A 20973-nucleotide genomic window follows, 5' to 3' on the forward strand; every position below is an offset into this window, starting at 1 on the left:
CAGGCGAACTACAGTCCTGGACTCATACAGGTGAACTACAGTCCTGGACTCATACAGGTGAGCTACAGTCCTGGACTCATACAGGTGAACTACAGTCCTGGACTCATACAGGTGAGCTACAGCCCTGGACTCATACAGGTGAGTTACAGTCCTGGACTCATACAGGTGAGCTACAGTCCTGGACTCATACAGGTGAACTACAGTAGTGGACTCGTACAGGTGAGCTACAGTCCTGGACTCATACAGGCGAGCTACAGTCCTGGACTCATACAGGTGAGCTACAGCCCTGGACTCATACAGGTGAGTTACAGTCCTGGACTCATACAGGTGAGCTACAGTCCTGGACTCATACAGGTGAACTACAGTAGTGGACTCGTACAGGTGAGCTACAGTCCTGGACTCATACAGGTGAGCTAGAGTCCTGGACTCATACAGGTGAGTTACAGTCCTGGACTCATACAGGTGAATTACAGTCCTGGACTCATACAGGTGAGCTACAGTCCTGGATTCATAAAGGTGACCTACAGTCCTGGACTCACAGGTGAGCTACAGTCCTGGACTCATACAGGTGAGCTACAGTCCTGGACTCATACAGGTGAACTACAGTCCTGGACTCATACAGGTGAACTACAGTCCTGGACTCATACAGGTGAACTACAGTCCTGGACTCATACAGGTGAACTACAGTCCTGGACTCATACAGGTGAACTACAATCCTGGACTCATACAGGTGAGTTACAGTCCTGGACTCATACAGGTGAGTTACAGTCCTGGACTCATACAGGTGGACTACAGTCCTGGACTCATACAGGTGAGCTACAGTCCTGGACTCATACAGGTGAACTACAGTCCTGGACTCATACAGGTGAACTACAGTCCTGGACTCATACAGGTGAACTACAGTCCTGGACTCATACAGGTGAACTACAGTCCTGGACTCATACAGGTGAACTACAATCCTGGACTCATACAGGTGAGTTACAGTCCTGGACTCATACAGGTGAGTTACAGTCCTGTACTCATACAGGTGAGTTACAGTCCTGGACTCATACAGGTGAGCTACAGTCCTGGACTCATACAGGTGAACTACAGTCCTGGACTCATACAGGTGAGCTACAGCCCTGGACTCATACAGGTGAGTTACAGTCCTGGACTCATACAGGTGAGCTACAGTCCTGGACTCATACAGGTGAACTACAGTAGTGGACTCGTACAGGTGAGCTACAGTCCTGGACTCATACAGGCGAGCTACAGTCCTGGACTCATACAGGTGAGCTACAGCCCTGGACTCATACAGGTGAGTTACAGTCCTGGACTCATACAGGTGAGCTACAGTCCTAGACTCATACAGGTGAACTACAGTAGTGGACCCGTACAGGTGAGCTACAGTCCTGGACTCATACAGGTGAGCTAGAGTCCTGGACTCATACAGGTGAGTTACAGTCCTGGACTCATACAGGTGAACTACAGTCCTGGACTCATACAGGTGAGCTACAGTCCTGGATTCATAAAGGTGATCTACAGTCCTGGACTCACAGGTGAGCTACAGTCCTGGACTCATACAGGTGAGCTAGAGTCCTGGACTCATACAGGTGAACTACAGTCCTGGACTCATACAGGTGAACTACAGTCCTGGACTCATACAGGTGAACTACAGTCCTGGACTCATACAGGTGAACTACAGTCCTGGACTCATACAGGTGAGCTACAGTCCTGGACTCATACAGGTGAACTACAGTCCTGGACTCATACAGGTGAACTACAGTCCTGGACTCATACAGGTGAACTACAATCCTGGACTCATACAGGTGAGTTACAGTCCTGGACTCATACAGGTGAGTTACAGTCCTGTACTCATACAGGTGAGTTACAGTCCTGGACTCATACAGGTGAACTACAGTCCTGGACTCATACAGGTGAGCTACAGTCTTGGACTCATACAAGTGAACTACAGTCCTGGACTCATACAGGTGAGCTACAGTCCTGGACTCATACAGGTGAGCTACAGTCTTGGACTCATACAAGTGAACTACAGTCCTGGACTCATACAGGTGAACTACAGTCCTGGACTCATACAGGTGAACTACAGTCCTGGACTCATACAGGTGAGGTGATATTTAATTACAGAACATCTGTCAGGACAGACCCTGGAATATGTAAATAAAGCTCCATACATTCCTTTATTACCCACAATGATCGTCCCACACACACTGGACATCTCTTTTACCCACACTGATCGTCCCACACACACTTGACATCTCTTTTTCCCACAATGATCGTCCCACACACACTGGACATCTCTATTACCCACGGTGATCGTCCCACACACACTGGACATCTCTTTTACCCACAATGATCGTCCCACACACACTGTACATCTGTGTTACCCACAATGATAGTCCCACATACACTGGACATCTCTGTTCCTCACATTGATCGTCCCACAGACACTGGACATCTCTATTACCCACAGTGATCGTCCCACACACACTGGACATCTCTATTACCCACAGTGATCGTCCCACACACACTGGACATCTCTATTACCCACAGTGATCGTCCCACACACACTGGACATCTCTGTTACCCACAGCGATCGCCCCACACACACTGGACATCTCTTTTACCCACAGTGATCGTCCCACACACACTGGACATCTCTGTTACCCACAATGATCGTCCAACACACACTGGACATATCTTTTACCCACAGTGATCGTCCCACACACACTGGACATCTCTGTTACCCACAATGATCGTCCCACACACACTGCAGATCTCTGTTACCCACAATGATCGTACCACACACACTGGACATCTTTGTTACCCACAGTGATCGTCCCACACACACTGGACATCTCTTTTACCCACAGTGATCGTCCCACACACACTGGACATCTATGTTGCCCACAATGATCGTCCCACACACACTGTACATCTCTATTACCCACAATGATCGTCCCACATACACTGGACATCTCTGTTACTCACAGTGATCGTCCCACAGACACTGGACATCTCTATTACCCACAGTGATCGTCCCACACACACTGGACATCTCTATTACCCACAGTGATCGTCCCACACACACTGGACATCTCTATTACCCACAGTGATCGTCCCACACACACTGGACATATCTGTTACCCACAATGATCGTCCCACTCACACACTGGACATCTCTATTATCCACAGTGATCGTCCCACACGCACTGAACATCTCTGTTACCCACAATGATCGTACCACACACACTGGACATCTCTATTACCCACAATGATCGTCCCATACACACTGGACATCTCTATTACCCACAATGATCGTCCCACACACACTGGAAATCTCTGTTACCCACAATGATCGTCCCACACACACTGGACATCTCTATTACCCACAATGATCGTCCCACACACACTGGAAATCTCTGTTACCCACAGCGATCGTCCCACACACACTGGACATCTCTGTTACCCACAGTGATCGTCCCACACACACTGGACATCTCTGTTACGCACAATGATTGTCCCACACACACTGGAGATCTCTGTTACGCACAATGATCGTCCCACACACACTGGAGATCTCTGTTACCCACAATGACCGTCCCACACACACTGGAGATCTCTGTTACCCACAGTGATCGTCCCACACACACTGGACATCTCTTTTACCCACAGTGATCGTCCCACACACACTGGACATCTCTGTTACCCACAATGATCGTCCCACACACACTGGACATCTCTTTTACCCACAGTGATCGTCCCACACACACTGGACATCTCTATTACCCACAATGATCGTCCCACACACACTGGACATCTCTTTTACCCACAGTGATCGTCCCACACACACTATACATCTCTGTTGCCCACAATGAACGTCCCACACACACTGGACATCTCTTTTACCCACAGTGACCGTCCCACACACACTGGACATGTCTGTTACCCACAATGATCGTCCCACACACACACTGGACATCTCTGTTACCCACAGTGATCGTCCCACACACACTGGACATCTCTTTTACCCACAGTGATCGTCCCCCACACACTGGACATCTCTGTTACCCACAATGATCGTCCCACACACACTGGACATCTCTTTTACCCACAGTGATCGTCCCACACACACTGGACATCTCTATTACCCACAATGATCGTCCCACACACACTGGACATCTCTTTTACCCACAGTGATCGTCCCACACACACTATACATCTCTGTTACCCACAATGAACGTCCCACACACACTGGACATCTCTTTTACCCACAGTGACCGTCCCACACACACTGGACATGTCTGTTACCCACAATGATCGTCCCACACACACACTGGACATCTCTGTTACCCACAGTGATCGTCACACACACACTGGACATATGTGTTACCCACAATGATCGTCCCACTCACACACTGGACATCTGTATTATCCACAGTGATCGTCCCACACGCACTGAACCTCTCTGTTACCCACAATGATCGTCCCACACACACTGGACATCTCTGTTACCCACAATGATCGTCCCATACACACTGGACATCTCTATTACCCACAATGATCGTCCCACACACACTGGAGATCTCTGTTACCCACAATGATCGTACCACACTCACTGGACATCTTTGTTACCCACAGTGATCGTCCCACACACACTGGATATCTCTTTTACCCACAGTGATCGTCCCACACACACTGGACATCTCTGTTGCCCACAATGATCGTCCCACACACACTGTACATCTCTATTACCCACAATGATCGTCCCACATACACTGGACATCTCTGTTACTCACAGTGATCGTCCCACAGACACTGGACATCTCTATTACCCACAGTGATCGTCCCACACACACTGGACATCTCTATTACCCACAGTGATCGTCCCACACACACTGGACATCTCTATTACCCACAGTGATCGTCCCACACGCACTGGACATCTCTGTTACCCACAGCGATCGTCCCACACACACTGGACATCTCTGTTACGCACAGTGATCGTCCCACACACACTGGAGATCTCTGTTACGCACAATGATCGTCCCACACACACTGGAGATTTCTGTTACCCACAATGACCGTCCCACACACACTGGAGATGTCTGTTACCCACAGTGATCGTCCCACACACACTGGACATCTCTTTTACCCACAGTGATCGTCCCACACACACTGGACATCTCTGTTACCCACAATGATCGTCCCACACACACTGGACATCTCTTTTACCCACAGTGATCGTCCCACACACACTGGACATCTCTATTACCCAAAATGATGGTCCCACACACACTGGACATCTCTGTTACCCACAATGATCGTACCACACACACTGGACATCTCTGTTACCCACAGTGATCGTCCCACACACACTGGACATCTCTTTTACCCACAGTGACCGTCCCACACACACTGGACATCTCTGTTACCCACAGTGATCGTCCCACACACACTGGACATATCTGTTACCCACAATGATCGTCCCACACACACACTGGACATCTCTGTTACCCACAGTGATCGTCCCACACACACTGGACATATCTGTTACCCACAATGATCGTCCCACTCACACACTGGACATCTCTATTATCCACAGTGATCGTCCCACACGCACTGAACATCTCTGTTACCCACAATGATCGTACCACACACACTGGACATCTCTATTACCCACAATGATCGTCCCATACACACTGGACATCTCTATTACCCACAATGATCGTCCCACACACACTGGAAATCTCTGTTACCCACAATGATCGTCCCAGACACACACTGAACATCTCTATTGCCCACAGTGATCGTCCCACACACACTGGACATCTGTTACCCACAATGATCGTCCCACACACACACACTGGACATCTCTATTACCCACAGTGATCGTCCCACACATACTGGAAATCTCTGTTACCCAAAATGATCGTCCCAGACACACACTGAACATCTCTATTGCCCACAGTGATCGTCCCACACACACTGGACATCTGTTACCCACAATGATCGTCCCACACACACACACTGGACATCTCTATTACCCACAGTGATCGTCCCACACACACTGGACATCTCTGTTACCCTCAATGATCGTCCCACACACACTGGACATCTTTTTTTACCCACAGTGATCGTCCCACATACACTGGTCATCTCTGTTACCCACAATGATCGTCCCACACACACTGGACATCTCTGTTACCCACAGTGATCGTCCCACACACACTGGACATCTCTGTTACCCACAATGATCGTCCCACAGACACTGGACATCTCTGATACCCACAATGATCGTCCCACACACTAGACATCTCTGTTACCCACAATGATCGTCCCACAGACACTGGACATCTCTGTTACCCACAATGATCGTCCCACACACACTGGACAACTCTGTTACCCACAATGATGGTCCCACACACACTGGACATCTCTGTTACCCACAATGATCGTCCCACAGACACTGGACATCTCTGTTACCCACAATGATCGTCCCACAGACACTGGACATCTCTGTTACCCACAATGATCGTCCCACACACACTGGACATCTCTGTTACCCAAAATGATCGTCCCACACACACTGGACATCTCTGTCACCCACAATGATCGTCCCACAGACACTGGACATCTCTGTTACCCACAATGATCGTCCCACACACACTGGATATCTATGTTGCCCACAATGATCGTCCCACACACACTGGACATCTCTGCTACCCACAATGATCGTCCCACACACACTGGACATCTCTGCTACCCACAATGATCGTCCCACACACACTGGACATCTCTGTTACCCACAATGATCGTCGCACACACACTGGACATCTGTTACCCACAATGATCGTCCCACACACACTGGACATGTATGTTGCCCACAATGATCGCCCCACAGACACTGGACATCTCTGTTACCCACAGTGATCGTCCCACACACACTGGACATCTCTGTTACCCACAATGATCGTCCCACACACACTGGACATCTCTGTTCCCCACAATGATCGTCCCACAGACACTGTACATCTCTGTTACCCACAATGATCGTCCCACAGACACTGGACATCTCTTTTACCCACAGTGATCGTCCCACACACACTGGACATCTCTGTTACCCACAATGATCGTCCCACAGACACTGGACATCTCTGTTCCCCACAATGATCGTCCCACACACACTGGACATCTCTGTTACCAACAATGATCGTCCCACACACACTGGACATCTCTGTTACCCACAATGATCGTCCTACAGACACTGGACATCTCTGTTACCCACAATGATCGTCCCACACACACTGGACATCTCTTTTACCCACAGTGATCGTCCCACACACACTGGACATCTCTGTTACCCACAATGATCGTCCCACAGACACTGGACATCTCTGTTACCCACAATGATCGTCCCACACACACTGGACATCTCTGTTACCAACAATGATCGTCCCACACACACTGGACATCTCTGTTACCCACAATCATCGTCCTACAGACACTGGACATCTCTGTTACCCACAATGATCGTCCCACACACACTGGACATCTCTGTTACCCACAATGATCGTCCCACACACACTGGACATCTCTGTTGCCCACAATGATCTCCCCACAGACACTAGACATCTCTGTTACCCACAATGATCGTCCCACACACACTGGACATCTCTGTTACCCACAATGATCGTCCCACACACACTGGACATCTCTGTTCCCCACAATGATCGTCCCACACACACTGGACATCTCTGTTACCCACAATGATCGTCCCACACACACTGGACATCTATGTTGCCCACATTGATCGCCCCACAGACACTGGACATCTCTGTTACCCACAGTGATCGTCCCACACACACTGGACATCTCTGTTACCCACAATGATCGTCCCACACACACTGGACATCTCTGTTCCCCACAATGATCGTCCCACAGACACTGGACATCTCTGTTACCCACAATGATCGTCCCACAGACACTGGACATCTCTGTTACCCACAGTGATCGTCCCACACACACTGGACATCTCTGTTGCCCACAATGATCGTCCCACACACACTCGACATCTCTGTTACCCACAATGATCGTCCCACACACACACACTGGACATCTCTATTACAAACAAAATACAGCCGCCTCCTTTATTATCTTAATTAAGTACCTCATAGTGGGTGCCGGAGATAAGGTGCAGACTGTAGCAGAGCTCTGTTTAACGCACTTCGACGTCTTCAGAGCTGTAACCCATTATGACGTCCCCAGAGCTCTGTTTAACCGTGGACCAGGTTGGTAAATCTCTCGCTTCACACAGCTAGGATCCTGGCTCGATTCCCGGCAGTGTAGAAACATTGGACGTGCTTCCTTACACCGGTTATCTATGTTCACCCATCAGTAAAATAGTTACCAGGGTATTAGTCGACTGGTGTGGGTCATATACTGGGGACATAACTGACCTAATTTGCTCGAAATGCTCAGCATAACAAGCGGCTTTCTATATATGTAGTAGTATTTCACTGATGTCAGTTATGGCCTGTATACCTTGTACATGTACTTGTAATAAATAATGATATTATTATTACTATTACTATGACGTCTTCAAGCTCTAATCCACTATGATGTCCCTAAAACTCCGTTTAACCCAGTTTGACATCCCCAGAAGTCTAACCCATTTTGACGTTGTCAGAGCTCTAAGCAAATGTGACGTACCCAAAGCTTTAAGCAGTTGTAATGTTAACAGAGCTTTAATCGATTGTGACATCCCCAGGAGAGACATCAACCAGAGCAGCGAGCAGAGGGGAGAGGTTGTCTCTGCTGTGGCTCAGCTCTTCAAGGCTCTGCACTCAGGCCTTGAGAAGGACGTGAAAGATAAAGTACAGCTTTTAAAGGTAAGAACTCACACTACAGCCTTATTTTTTTTTATTATCACACTGGCCGATTCCCACCAAGGCAGGGTGGCCCGAAAAAGAAAAACTTTCACCATCATTCACTCCATCACTGTCTTGCCAGAAGGGTGCTTTACACTACAGTTTTTAAACTGCAACATTAACACCCCTCCTTCAGAGTGCAGGCACTGTACTTCCCATCTCCAGGACTCAAGTCCGGCCTGCCGGTTTCCCTGAATCCCTTCATAAATGTTACTTTGCTCACACTCCAACAGCACGTCAAGTATTAAAAACCATTTGTCTCCCTTCACTCCTATCAAACACGCTCACGCATGCCTGCTGGAAGTCCAAGCCCCTCGCACACAAAACCTCCTTTATCCCCTCCCTCCAACCTTTCCTAGGCCGACCCCTACCCCACCTTCCTTCCACTACAGACTGATACACTCTTGAAGTCACTCTTTTTCGCTCCATTCTCTCTACTTGTCCGAACCACCTCAACAACCCTTCCTCAGCCCTCTGGACAACAGTTTTGGTAATCCCGCACCTCCTCCTAACTTCCAAACAACGAATTCTCTGCATTATATTCACACCACACATTGCCCTCAGACATGACATCTCCACTGCCTCCAGCCTTCTCCTCGCTGCAACATTCATCACCCATGCTTCACACCCATATAAGAGCGTTGGTAAAACTATACTCTCATACATTCCCCTCTTTGCCTCCAAGGACAAAGTTCTTTGTCTCTACAGACTCCTAAGTGCACCACTCACCCTTTTCCCCTCATCAATTCTATGATTCACCTCATCTTTCATAGACCCATCCGCTGACACGTCCACTCCCAAATATCTGAATACGTTCACCTCCTCCATACTCTCTCCCTCCAATCTGATATTCAATCTTTCATCACCTAATCTTTTTGTTATCCTCATAACCTTACTCTTTCCTGTATTCACCTTTAATTTTCTTCTTTTGCACACCCTACCAAATTCATCCACTAATCTCTGCAACTTCTCTTCAGAATCTCCCAAGAGCACAAAACTTTTTCTTATTTTCAACAAAATTTGTTGATAACATCTCACCCATTCTCTCATTTGCTCTCTTTTTACATTGCTTCACCACTCTATTAACCTCTCTCTTTTTCTCCATATACTCTTCCCTCCTTGCATCACTTCTACTTTGTAAAAACTTCTCATATGCTAACTTTTTCTCCCTTACTACTTACGTTTATATACGTCGTGACACCTGAGGGTCTTGTGTACATGTACGTCGTGACCCCTCAGGGTCTTGTGTACATGTACGTCGTGACACCTCAGGGTCTTGTATACATGTACGTCGTGACACCTCAGGGTCTTGTATACATGTACGTCATGACACCTGAGGGATCTTGTGTTCATATACGTGACACCTGAGGGGTCTTACGTACATGTACGTCGTGACACCTGAGGGATCTTGTGTTCATATATGTTGTGACACCTGAGGGGTCTTACGTACATGTACGTCGTGACACCTGAAGGTCTTGCAAACATGTACATTAAAACCCTGAGGGTCTTGATTATATACCCGTGAATTTTCCATCTAGTAACCTCAACTGGATAAAAGAAAATATTTGTGAAAGTTATTTCTCTACAGTTACAAAAATTTTCTTTAAAACATTCATAATTCATTGTGATTACTTAATATTCACCATTTGATCCTCCGTAGCATGTTATTGGTGCCCACGGTGACCAGTACCGCGGGACACAACACCGGGACGCCCACGACCTGCTCGCTGACCTCCTCAGATGGCTGCACAACGACCTGGTGAATGTGAGTCCTGTGTTGTTTACCTGGAGAGAGTTGGAACAGGGCCTGATCAACCAGGCTGTTACTGTTGGCTGTACGCAATCCAACGTACGAGCCACAGCCCGGCTGGTCAGGTACCGACTTTAGGTGCACACGTTGTAATGTAAGGTCGTCACTGCCGTAATGTAAGGCTAGGTTAGGTTGGGTGAGGTTCGTCAGGAAACAGAGCGAGTGTTTCCTGACGCGGGTCTTAGTCATTTGATGACCCGCAGCTGGAGCTTTTGGTCATGTGACCGAGGCTTTCTGCAGGATATCGCTTAACACTTTTTGAAATTAGTGGTTATGACTGTAACCATTAGTACTGAGTAATAATGTAAGGCTGCCTGACACATACTGCGACTCCTGAGGGGTCCTCCAAGATTTACCACATTAACATGGGCTAGTCTTTACTCGGTGTCCCGTCTCCTTGCTTCTTACACAAACTTGACTCTCTTGCTCGTACTGGGATTGAATTCAAGCTGCCTCTTAGCTGACCACTCTTGCAGTTTGTCCAGATCTGTTTGGGGCCTTTCCCTGTCCCCATCTGTTTTTTTTTTTTACATCAGCAAACAGGGATACAGATAATTCAATCCCATATTATATGTCATTCGCATAAACGAGAAACAATACTGGTTCTAATGCCAATCCTTGCGGAATCCTGCTTCTTACTCTTCGTCATTCTGACATCTCTTCCCTGACAATAACTCTTATCTTCCGACCTCTGAGGTACTCTCTGACACACCTGATTGCATTCCCTCTTATTCCTGCCTCCACCTGAAGTGTTTACTCCAGTCATTTTTCAGTTACATATATATATATATATATATATATATATATATATATATATATATATATATATATATATATATATATATATATATATATATATATATATATATATATATATATATATATATATATATATATATATATATATATATATATATATATATATATATATATATATATATATATATATATATCGTGATTTCTCACATTATCAAGGAGTTGTAAAAATAAAAGATCAGCAGAAAGGCATATAAGGATGAGACTACACCTCGTGGTCAACATGGAACACCTGATAATTTATGATGATGCCAGAGAAGTGGTAAAGGACTTGTCAGACACAATTTATATTATACCCAAACTTTAATATTTTAACTTGTCGAATATATCTTAAATTCTTCCCAAATTTTATTAATTATCAATGAATCTAGTTTGTATAAACTATTTTTTTTATGAAGCTAGATTTTATTATATTTCTCTCAGCCATGGACTTGCCTGATACAACTTTCTTGGCCTTTTGAAAAAAAAAAATTGGATGATTAAAATCTCACATGAATAATGGAGCATCAGACTTGTCCAGTTCTAATGCTATATTTATGTTGTTGTAATCTTAGTTCAAGACTTTTCCCAGTTTGATTGTGATAAACTTATCATTTTTTTTTTTTTTACATGGAATCTTGTTGACACAGACGTCACCATTTTTGGGGGAATTTTTAATCAAAACTTTTTTTACTGTATCAGGATTTTTGAATAAAACTTTGATTTTAAAATTCTTAAGCAGAGAAGATGTATATTTAGTTGAATAAGATTGTTTGTCCTTTTTAAATTGTAAAAAAAAGTATTTCTAGCAATTTGTAAAAGATTTATTAAATGTTTTGGGTAATTTAGATCATTAGCTATTTCATTAATCTTCAAGATTTCTTCATGTATTGATTATAATAATAATAATTGGCTTAAATAGCAACGCTCATCTTGCCATATAGGACAAGTGAAAATTTGTGTATGCAATAATTTCGCAAAAATCATGAACTCTGAACTGCAAATACGCAAAGAATAACTCTGTTACCTTGACACAGAACTCTAACAGACTGGTACAACAAGACTGGCCATCTGGGAACCCGTGCTGGCCATCGTTTATCAAACCTCTGAAAGTGCTTTACCACTCTCATAATCTTCTCCAATACTTTACATGGTATACATGTCTGTGATACTGATCTGTAGCTCAGCGCTTGCTCTCTCTCTCTCTCTCTCTCTCTCTCTCTCTCTCTCTCTCTCTCTCTCCTCATAAATATAAAGATTGCATTTGCTGTCTTCCAGATCTGTCGTATATCCATTGACTTGTTGTAGGTCTGAGTGTGTATGTGTGTGTGTATGTGTGTGTGTGTGTGTGTGTGTGTGTGTGTGTGTGTGTGTGTGTGTGTGTGTGGGTGGGTGTGTGTGTGTGTGTACGCACCTAATTGTACTCACGTAATTGTGGTTGCTGGGGTCGATTCATAGCTCCTGGCACTGCCTCTTCACTGGTCGCTACTAGGTTCACTCTGTCCCTGCTCCATGAGCTTTGTCGTATCGTGTGTGTGTTTGTTTGCTTGCTTCCGTGCTTGCACACACGCAAATTAGAAATTCCCTTAAGGACACTGCAAAGTTAGTTCTTACTTACCACCTTGAGTTATTCTCTGGCATAGAGGGAGCCACAGCGTTATCCTGGGTCAAAGATAACATTGTGGGAAGTGTGATAACCTAAGATTCACCTTTTGACTCAAAATGGGGGGAACCTTTGATTGACCTCCCCCCCCCCAGATTGAAATTCTGGCCTAAGTGCTTCATATTTCACCAAGTCTGTTACACACAAATATTGACCTTAAAGACATGGGGAAAAAAATTGTGCTTTTTTTTACCATTTGGTCATTATACGCGAATTTAATATAACCAGTTCACCACCACAGCCTTACATTTCCTTCTCTTGTATGCTGCGCGTCCTGCTGCATCCTGCACCTGCGCCTGCGCAGGCTGCTGGGTCTTCCCTCGTCTCACGTCGCCTGCGGGGAGAGAACAATGTGGTCACCGTCTGTGAGAGGTGCGGGAAGGAGGTGTCACGGGCCACAGACATCTTCACTATACTAAGTCTTCCCGTCGCCCCCAGCAGGATGTGCTCACTCCAGGTAAATCCTCACGTCGTAGTGTTTCCAGCTCTGCTGGAAGGAAACCTCTGAAGTTGTCCTCAGTACACCCAGTCTTTGTGATCCTCTCTCAGTACACTCTGCCTCTCTGATCCTCTCTCTCTCTCTCTCTATCCAGGACCTGATTAGGACATTCTACCGACGCCAGAAAGTGGACAGGGAGTGTTCACAGTGTAGACGACTCAACACCTGCCACAGAGACAAGTTCATCACTCTACTCCCACCTGTCCTCATTATACACCTCAGGAGGTAGGAAGCAAAACATACAGGTCTAAGAAACTATAGTTTGAAGCCGACCCGAGAAGGCATTCTCCAGTAACCGCGAGGATTTCAAATATTCCAAACGTGAATGAGACACAGATGTCTCATTCATCAGTTTGTCGGTTTTGCAAATTATTTATTCACATTCCAAACTTGGTTACTTTAGGTGTGAAATTCACAATAGCGAGGCTTGGAATAATGTTAAACTAGCCTTCGTATCTGGTGTTGAAATTCAGACGGGGTTTTCGGCTTGTCCTGGTAGAGCATGAAGCAGCAAGTATCTTGATGGTAGTCTAGTACGGGCTGAAACGTTGTTTTGAGTTCAATATGTTGACTAATATGTGAAGAATGACCTTCTTTTGTTTATAATTGACGATGCATTTACACTTGTATATAATGAGTGTTTACGTTGGTTGAGAACTGATAGTGTGTAAGTTGGTAAACACGAGAGAGAGAGAGAAAAAAAAAGAGAGCTAATGTAGGTAACAGCTCTAGGCTTGTAAATAAAGTGAGAAACCCTAACCCTAACCTTGTAATACCCTGTGTAAAAAGAGAGAGAGTTGCCAGTAGTGATAATAAGGCAGGATGAGGTGTATCTTCTTAAATCACTGGACCAAGAAAAGGCTGTGGGCTCCGATAAAGTAAGCCCAAGATTGTTGAGTAGCTGTGCAGACCAGCTAGCAGTACCTCTAACTTGCATTTGTCAGCACTGCCTAGCACAGTGTAAATGACCTATTCTGTGGAAAGAGGCAAATGTAGTCCCCGTTCACAAAAAAAGAACACAGCTGAAATCAGCAATTACAGACCAGTGTAAATCTGGCAAGATTCTTGAAACAATAATCTCACGGTAGATGACAGAGTTTTTCGACTACCACTCACTTTGTGACCGTCAATGAGGTCACACCTATCCAACACAATTGTCCTCATAGATTTGTTAAGTTATACCATGAATTAAGGAAAGATCCTGGACCTCACCTTACGAAAGCTGACAAAGCAAATGCGATAGTAATTATGAACAAGGTAGATTATAGTGGAAAAATGAACATGTTATTAGAAAACAGGGGAAGTGACGTGGCCCTTTAATTAGAGAAAGAGAGAGAGAGAGAGAGAGAGAGAGAGAGAGAGAGAGACTAAGAGCACCATGACCTGGCAGGTACAGCAGCGCTGACGAGAGGGAGAGAAGAACCTGGGTCACCTTCCCTGCTGACGGTCTCTCTCTGCAGGACCACACACACGCCAACTACCACAGGTAGGTTTGATCAGAGGAACCAACAGAGTACCTGCTGTCGCTGCTCTCCCTCACGCCCCATCCTAGGATCAAATCTTATTTCCGTACATTCCCAAGTATGGCCCACACAGATTTATCGCTTCCTTTTATTATTATTATTATTATTATCATTGCTGTTATTATTATTATTGCTATTATTATTGCTGCTATTGTAATTTTATTGTTATTATTGTTGCTATAATTATTATTGTTATTATTATTAGTATTATTGCTGTTATTATTATCATTGCTATTATTTTTATTGTTACTGTTCCCATTATTATTATAAGTATTATTATTATTATTATTATTAGTAGTAGTAGTAGTAGTAGTATTACTATATACAATGACCATACTCGTACAGTCCAACATACGAGTTGTTTGCCGTGGTGAACCACGAGGGCCCCATCAGCAGTGGTCACTACACCACCTTCTGCAGGAACCAGCACGGCAAGACCTGGCGTCTCTACGACGACCTCCGTGTGAGCGAGACCGACCTCGAGACCGTCCTCGAGGAGAGCCAAGCACAGATACTCTTTTACACTGAGATGAAGCAGAGCGTCAGGATATAACATGGGAGTCTGTGCAGTGTGAAGTCAGGATGTAACATGGGAGTTTGTGCAGTGTGAAGTCAGGATGTAACATGGGAGTCTGTGCAGTGTGAAGTCAGGATGTAACATGGGAGTCTGTGCAGTGTGAAGTCAGGATATAACATGGGAGTCTGTGCAGTGTGAAGTCAGGATGTAACATGGAAGTCTGTGCAGTGTGAAGTCAGGATGTAACATGGGAGTCTGTGCAGTGTGAAGTCAGGATGTAACATGGGAGTCTGTGCAGTGTGAAGTCAGGATGTAACATGGGAGTCTGTGCAGTGTGAAGTCAGGATGTAACATGGGAGTCTGTGCAGTGTGAAGTCAGGATATGGTATGGTGGTGTGCGTAGTGTGAGACCAGGGTCGGTAGGGGAGGTAGACAATATGGGGGACTGCCTGTGTCTTCCCCGCTCTCACACACACATACACACACACACATCGTGCAAAATTTTTTTAGTAGCACAGTGTTTACACTTTCATTTTTCTCTCTGGGATGTACCATGCATTGTCTATAGTGGTGTGTTATGTATAGTAGTGTGTTGTGTATAGTGTCGTTTGGTATACAGTGATGTGTTGTATAGTGGACCCCAATTGAATTAAGTCACTATACATATGCTGCTAGGTATGATAATTGTATTTATGTGTACCTGTACCTGAATAAACTTGCTTATAAGGGAGAGTGGACAACTCTGACAAGGTCAGCTAGGACTCCCTCTGTTTGTCACCTTCCACGAGGCCGTGAGACTGCCAGCCACATTTGGGTCTACGCTGTCCTCCACTATGAATCACCATGGAATGTGCCTTCACCCACATGGGTCATTACCCGTCCAGCTTAAGTTTACCGGACAGATTGAGGGATGGCAGAGGATGTTGCAACTAGCCAGCCACAAAGCCAGGGAAACAGTGCATCTAACAATGAGAGAAGAGGCACATGTCAGGTGTCTCTGGAGCATATCGGACCCTCGGTAGGAGTGGCCTTATCCGTGTGAACAATGGGTGTGCTGGGTCGCATATGCTTCCTGCAGAGAGCACTCCACAGCCTCCACAGGCAGGGGAGAACTCCAGTGGCAACGTCTTCAGTTGCGATGATCTGATGGCATTCAAAGCCAGTGCTGACAGTACTCTATCTCATATTTTTATAGCTGCTCGCCCTTTGCTGCAGGGAAATTCACTGACCTTCTAAAGCAGGTAAATGGAGGGTCCACTGACTTAGAAGCCCGAGGCACAATTAAGATTTTAACTTGCCTTATGTATCTTAAATTTTTCTCGACCATGGACCTGCTTGATTAACTTCCTCAGCCTCTTGAAAATCAATTGGATGGTTAAAATCTCTCACATAAATAAACAGAGCATTAGCCACTTGACCAGCTCTAATACTATATTTATATTGTTGTAATCTTAGTTCAGACTTTTCCCAGTTTGACCGTAATAAACTTGATCACATTTTTTACAAGGAATGTTGTAGACACCCTTCAGTATTTTTGAGGGATTTTTTTTATCAATTTTTTTACTGTATCAAGATTTTTAAATACCACTCTGATATAAAAATTCTTAAGGAGAGAAGGTATATCAAGAATTAAGAATTTTAATATCAAAGTTGTATTTAAAACCTTGGTAAGTCTTGTGTACCATATTAAGTAATAAAATATACCTATTTAAAAAAAAGGAATGGATGGTAAGGGAAATGAAATACTTGAATGGCTTCAGGAAGAAATCCAAATATTTTCCCAAAATTGCCCAAATAGATGTTTTGGCGTTTTTGGATAGTTTTACTGCTAAAGGCCTTGGATGGCTTGTTGTTGAGGGAACGATGAACAGTGACAAATAAAAGGAAATTTCGGCAACTCATTTGCTTCCCATTGTTGATAAGGACTTTCCTGGTGGAGAAGACATTTTCCAGCAGAATCTTGCTCCATGCCACACTTCCTTCTAGAAAAATGCTGACATTCTTCGAAGAGTGGGGCTAAGTGTTCTAAATTTGACTGGAAACTCTCCTGACCTCAACTCAACTGAGAATCTATGGGCAATAACTCAACACAGGATAGCAAAACAGAACTGTTCGTCTGTGGAGAAGCTAATTACTGCTGTTATTAGGACCTGGTACCACCACGAAGAACTTTCCCAACTGTGTTAAATTTGGGTGGATTCTATGCCGCAGCGTGTAGCAGTGATTATAAAAGTAAAGAATAGTCATCTTTCTTATTAAATTCATTATCTGCCATATAATTGCCTTGTAATTTCTCAAATAAACATTAATTTTCCAAATGTCTTATTTCATCACTGTCCCACTAAATATGCACACTACTGTACTTTAAGTTTTAAGTTTGTTTATGAATGATATCAAGTTTAAGTGTGTTTGAACTATCTATGTATCACGTATACAAAGTTTAAATATACATATATATCGAGACATGTATCCCAATATGCTGAGGATTTTCTTTAATCCTTATTTTAGGGATTAAAGTGTTGGTGGTGAAGAGAATTCAGCCTTAATCTGTTTAGTCAATATTTACTATCACTAGTAATAGGAGTCGCAGACATAATTGGACTGACTGCAGAAAAAGCATAACATCCAGCCATATTCTTAAAATTATTATCCACTTAGAATTACTTCTTCTTCTTGATTCGCCAGTATTCTCCAGGCTCGGGCCTTTTCCAAGCGGTGGCCCGGCCTCGGCTCTCTGTCTAGAGTGTCTGAGACCTAAGTCTCCCGTGGGAGAAGGCACAAGTACCCCCTCATCTTCGGGACAAACTGTCCCCAGGCCTAGCCACATTCCCCGCCCTCACGGGGCTCGTAGGGAGAAGCTAGGCCTCTCTGGACTGCCATCCCCGCCCCAAGGGGGCTAATGGAATGACAGTCTTGTGAGCTGCAAGCTCCGGCTCAGGCACCTAGTTAGGCATGGTGTCGAGGCACCTAGTTAAGCATGGTGTCGAGGCACCTAGTTAGGCATGGTGTCGAGGCACCTAGTTAGGCATGGTGTCGAGGCACCTAGTTAGGCATGGTGTCGAGGCACCTAGTTAGGCATGGTGTCGAGGCACCTAGTTAGGCATGGTGTCGAGGCACCTAGTTAGGCATGGTGTCGAGGCACCTAGTTAGGCATGGTGTCGATGGCCGGATTCTTAATTAAATTTAAATATAAAATTGAAAAATGTTATGTAAGATTTTTTATTTTTTTTTAAATTTTCCAAAAAGTTTTGTACTTTTTTTTAAATTTTTATATAATTATTAATTTACTTTAAATAAAAATTATAGAATATATTTTGAATAGTTTTATTTGTGACTGTGAGGTCCGGCAGACCGGACTCGAGTCCTGGAGACGGGAAGTACAGCGTCTGCACTCTGAAGGACGTGTGTTAATGTTGCAGTTTTATAACTGTAGTGTAAATGCGCCTCTGGCAAGACAGTAATGGAGTGAGTGATGGTGAAAGTTTTTCTTTTTTCGGGCCACCCTGCCTTGGTGGGAGACGACCGATGTGTTAATAACAACATAATGTTTGTTGGGAGAGTTTACTTGGCAATATACAATTTTATGTTCCTCTAATATATTGAGAATTAGTTTGTATGCGTTCTAGTGAATATTATGTGAGCATTAAACCTGATAATATTATTAAACTACAGTTGTATGTGGTACAAGTTTTTATTATGTTATGCAGCGTTTACTGTACCGCTACCCTTTTCCTTCTTTTCAAGTTCCGTTTAATAAACACCGGAGGTACTTTATATCCTTTAAGTACACATTTTTATCTTATTTTTGTAAAATCAATCCCCTCAAGGAAGGTTCCTTGATGTTGGTGAGGAGCTCTTGATTTAGGGAATTGGATCTGTGCTCCAGTTCCCCGAATTAAGCCTGAAGGCCAGAGTCCCTGAATTTGGCCAACTCTTTTATTTTTCAACCAATTTTTTTTATTTTTGGTGTACATTTAGAGGTTCATATGTAGAAGAATGTGACAAAGTTTCAGTATGATTGGCCAACAAACAACAGAGAAAAAAAATATTTCAGTGACTTCATATATGGCAGCAAAGTATGACAAAATGGCACTTCGAGTGGCACTTCCGACAATCCCAACCGTTAGAATACATCTGACACTAATTTTGGATGCACATGTTTCATCTAATATATCTTATTATCATGGAAAAAAAAAATACATTTGATAAGACTTTTTTGCATTCACCAAAATATCTGCCTTTTACCTCCCACAAAATCAAAAATATTTGATATATTCCAAAAAAAGAATCATCAGATTTTCAAACACACCTTGTTTTATATTGTCAGTGAAAATCATTTCAATACAATCATTAATAATGGTGTACTTTAGCGAAATATGTGAAAAAGTTACTTCCGAGATATAGGCCTAGAAAACGTCGGCAGGCCTACCGTCTCAAAAAATTTTTTTGCGCGGAAATCGGGTTTTTTTTGGTGTATTTCTTAGTAAACTGATGTTCTAGTGCAGTTATCCTCTTCAAAACACCGTTTTCTATCACTCACATACCAAACAATAGAACAAGGAGACCAGGAGTAACTCATTTATATCGAAATATTGCTGGTGGACTCTCGCTATATTATGGCCTATTTTATTCAGTCTAGAGTATATAACATGTTTGTTTGTTATTTATAGTGTGTATTATATCATATTAGATCAATTCTGATAGATAAATAAGCCGTATAGTTGATATATAACTGATATAAACGTAATAATGAAGTGATTTCACCTGGCACCATCTGGAGGGGGAGTACTGCCGAGTGTTCTCAGATGGCTCCCTATTGGCTGGCACTCTACTGATCAGCTCCACCTACTCTTATATGATGCCAAATAATCAATTATTATATTAGAAAGAATAATGCAAAGAAAAAGCAATAAAAAACAAGGAAAAAATTCCAAAAAATACATGGGTTGAGAACAGACGCGCTACCTACATCGTCGTTACCATACCTGATATAAATGACTATAATTTCTTGTAGAAACGTCTTAGAACATTGATTCTTGTACCATTGTGTTGCCAAAGAGTTAAGCTATTTTTTGGTATATATAACTCAATTTCCATAATTATTCGATTTTTGGTTGAGCGCGCGCGGAAAATTGCCCACATGCTCCCCCCCCCCCAGGCGTTGTATAATCCTCCGGGTTTAGCGCTTCCCCCTTGATTATAATAATAATAATAATAATAATAATAATAATTTGTA

At 44.0% G+C, this 20973-nt stretch overlaps 1 protein-coding gene across 7 annotated transcripts in view; it reads left to right on the forward strand.

The window, feature by feature from the left end:
* The window catches only part of LOC128684871 (trichohyalin), a 63312-nt gene extending 45257 nt beyond the window's left edge, over positions 1–18055 (forward strand). For all 7 annotated transcript variants that reach the window (XM_053771186.2, XM_053771190.2, XM_053771187.2 and 4 more), the window contains 6 exons: positions 8771–8891; positions 10591–10695; positions 13503–13655; positions 13792–13922; positions 15088–15183; positions 15566–18055. In XM_053771186.2, the coding sequence (XP_053627161.2) occupies positions 8771–8891; positions 10591–10695; positions 13503–13655; positions 13792–13922; positions 15088–15183; positions 15566–15773 (814 nt within the window). In that variant the 3' untranslated portion in view covers positions 15774–18055. The remainder of the gene's footprint in view (positions 1–8770; positions 8892–10590; positions 10696–13502; positions 13656–13791; positions 13923–15087; positions 15184–15565) is intronic.
* The last annotated feature ends 2918 nt before the right edge of the window (positions 18056–20973 follow it).

Source organism: Cherax quadricarinatus, chromosome 5 (genome assembly GCF_038502225.1).
Source record: "Cherax quadricarinatus isolate ZL_2023a chromosome 5, ASM3850222v1, whole genome shotgun sequence".
Classification (NCBI taxonomy): Eukaryota; Metazoa; Arthropoda; class Malacostraca; order Decapoda; family Parastacidae; genus Cherax; species Cherax quadricarinatus.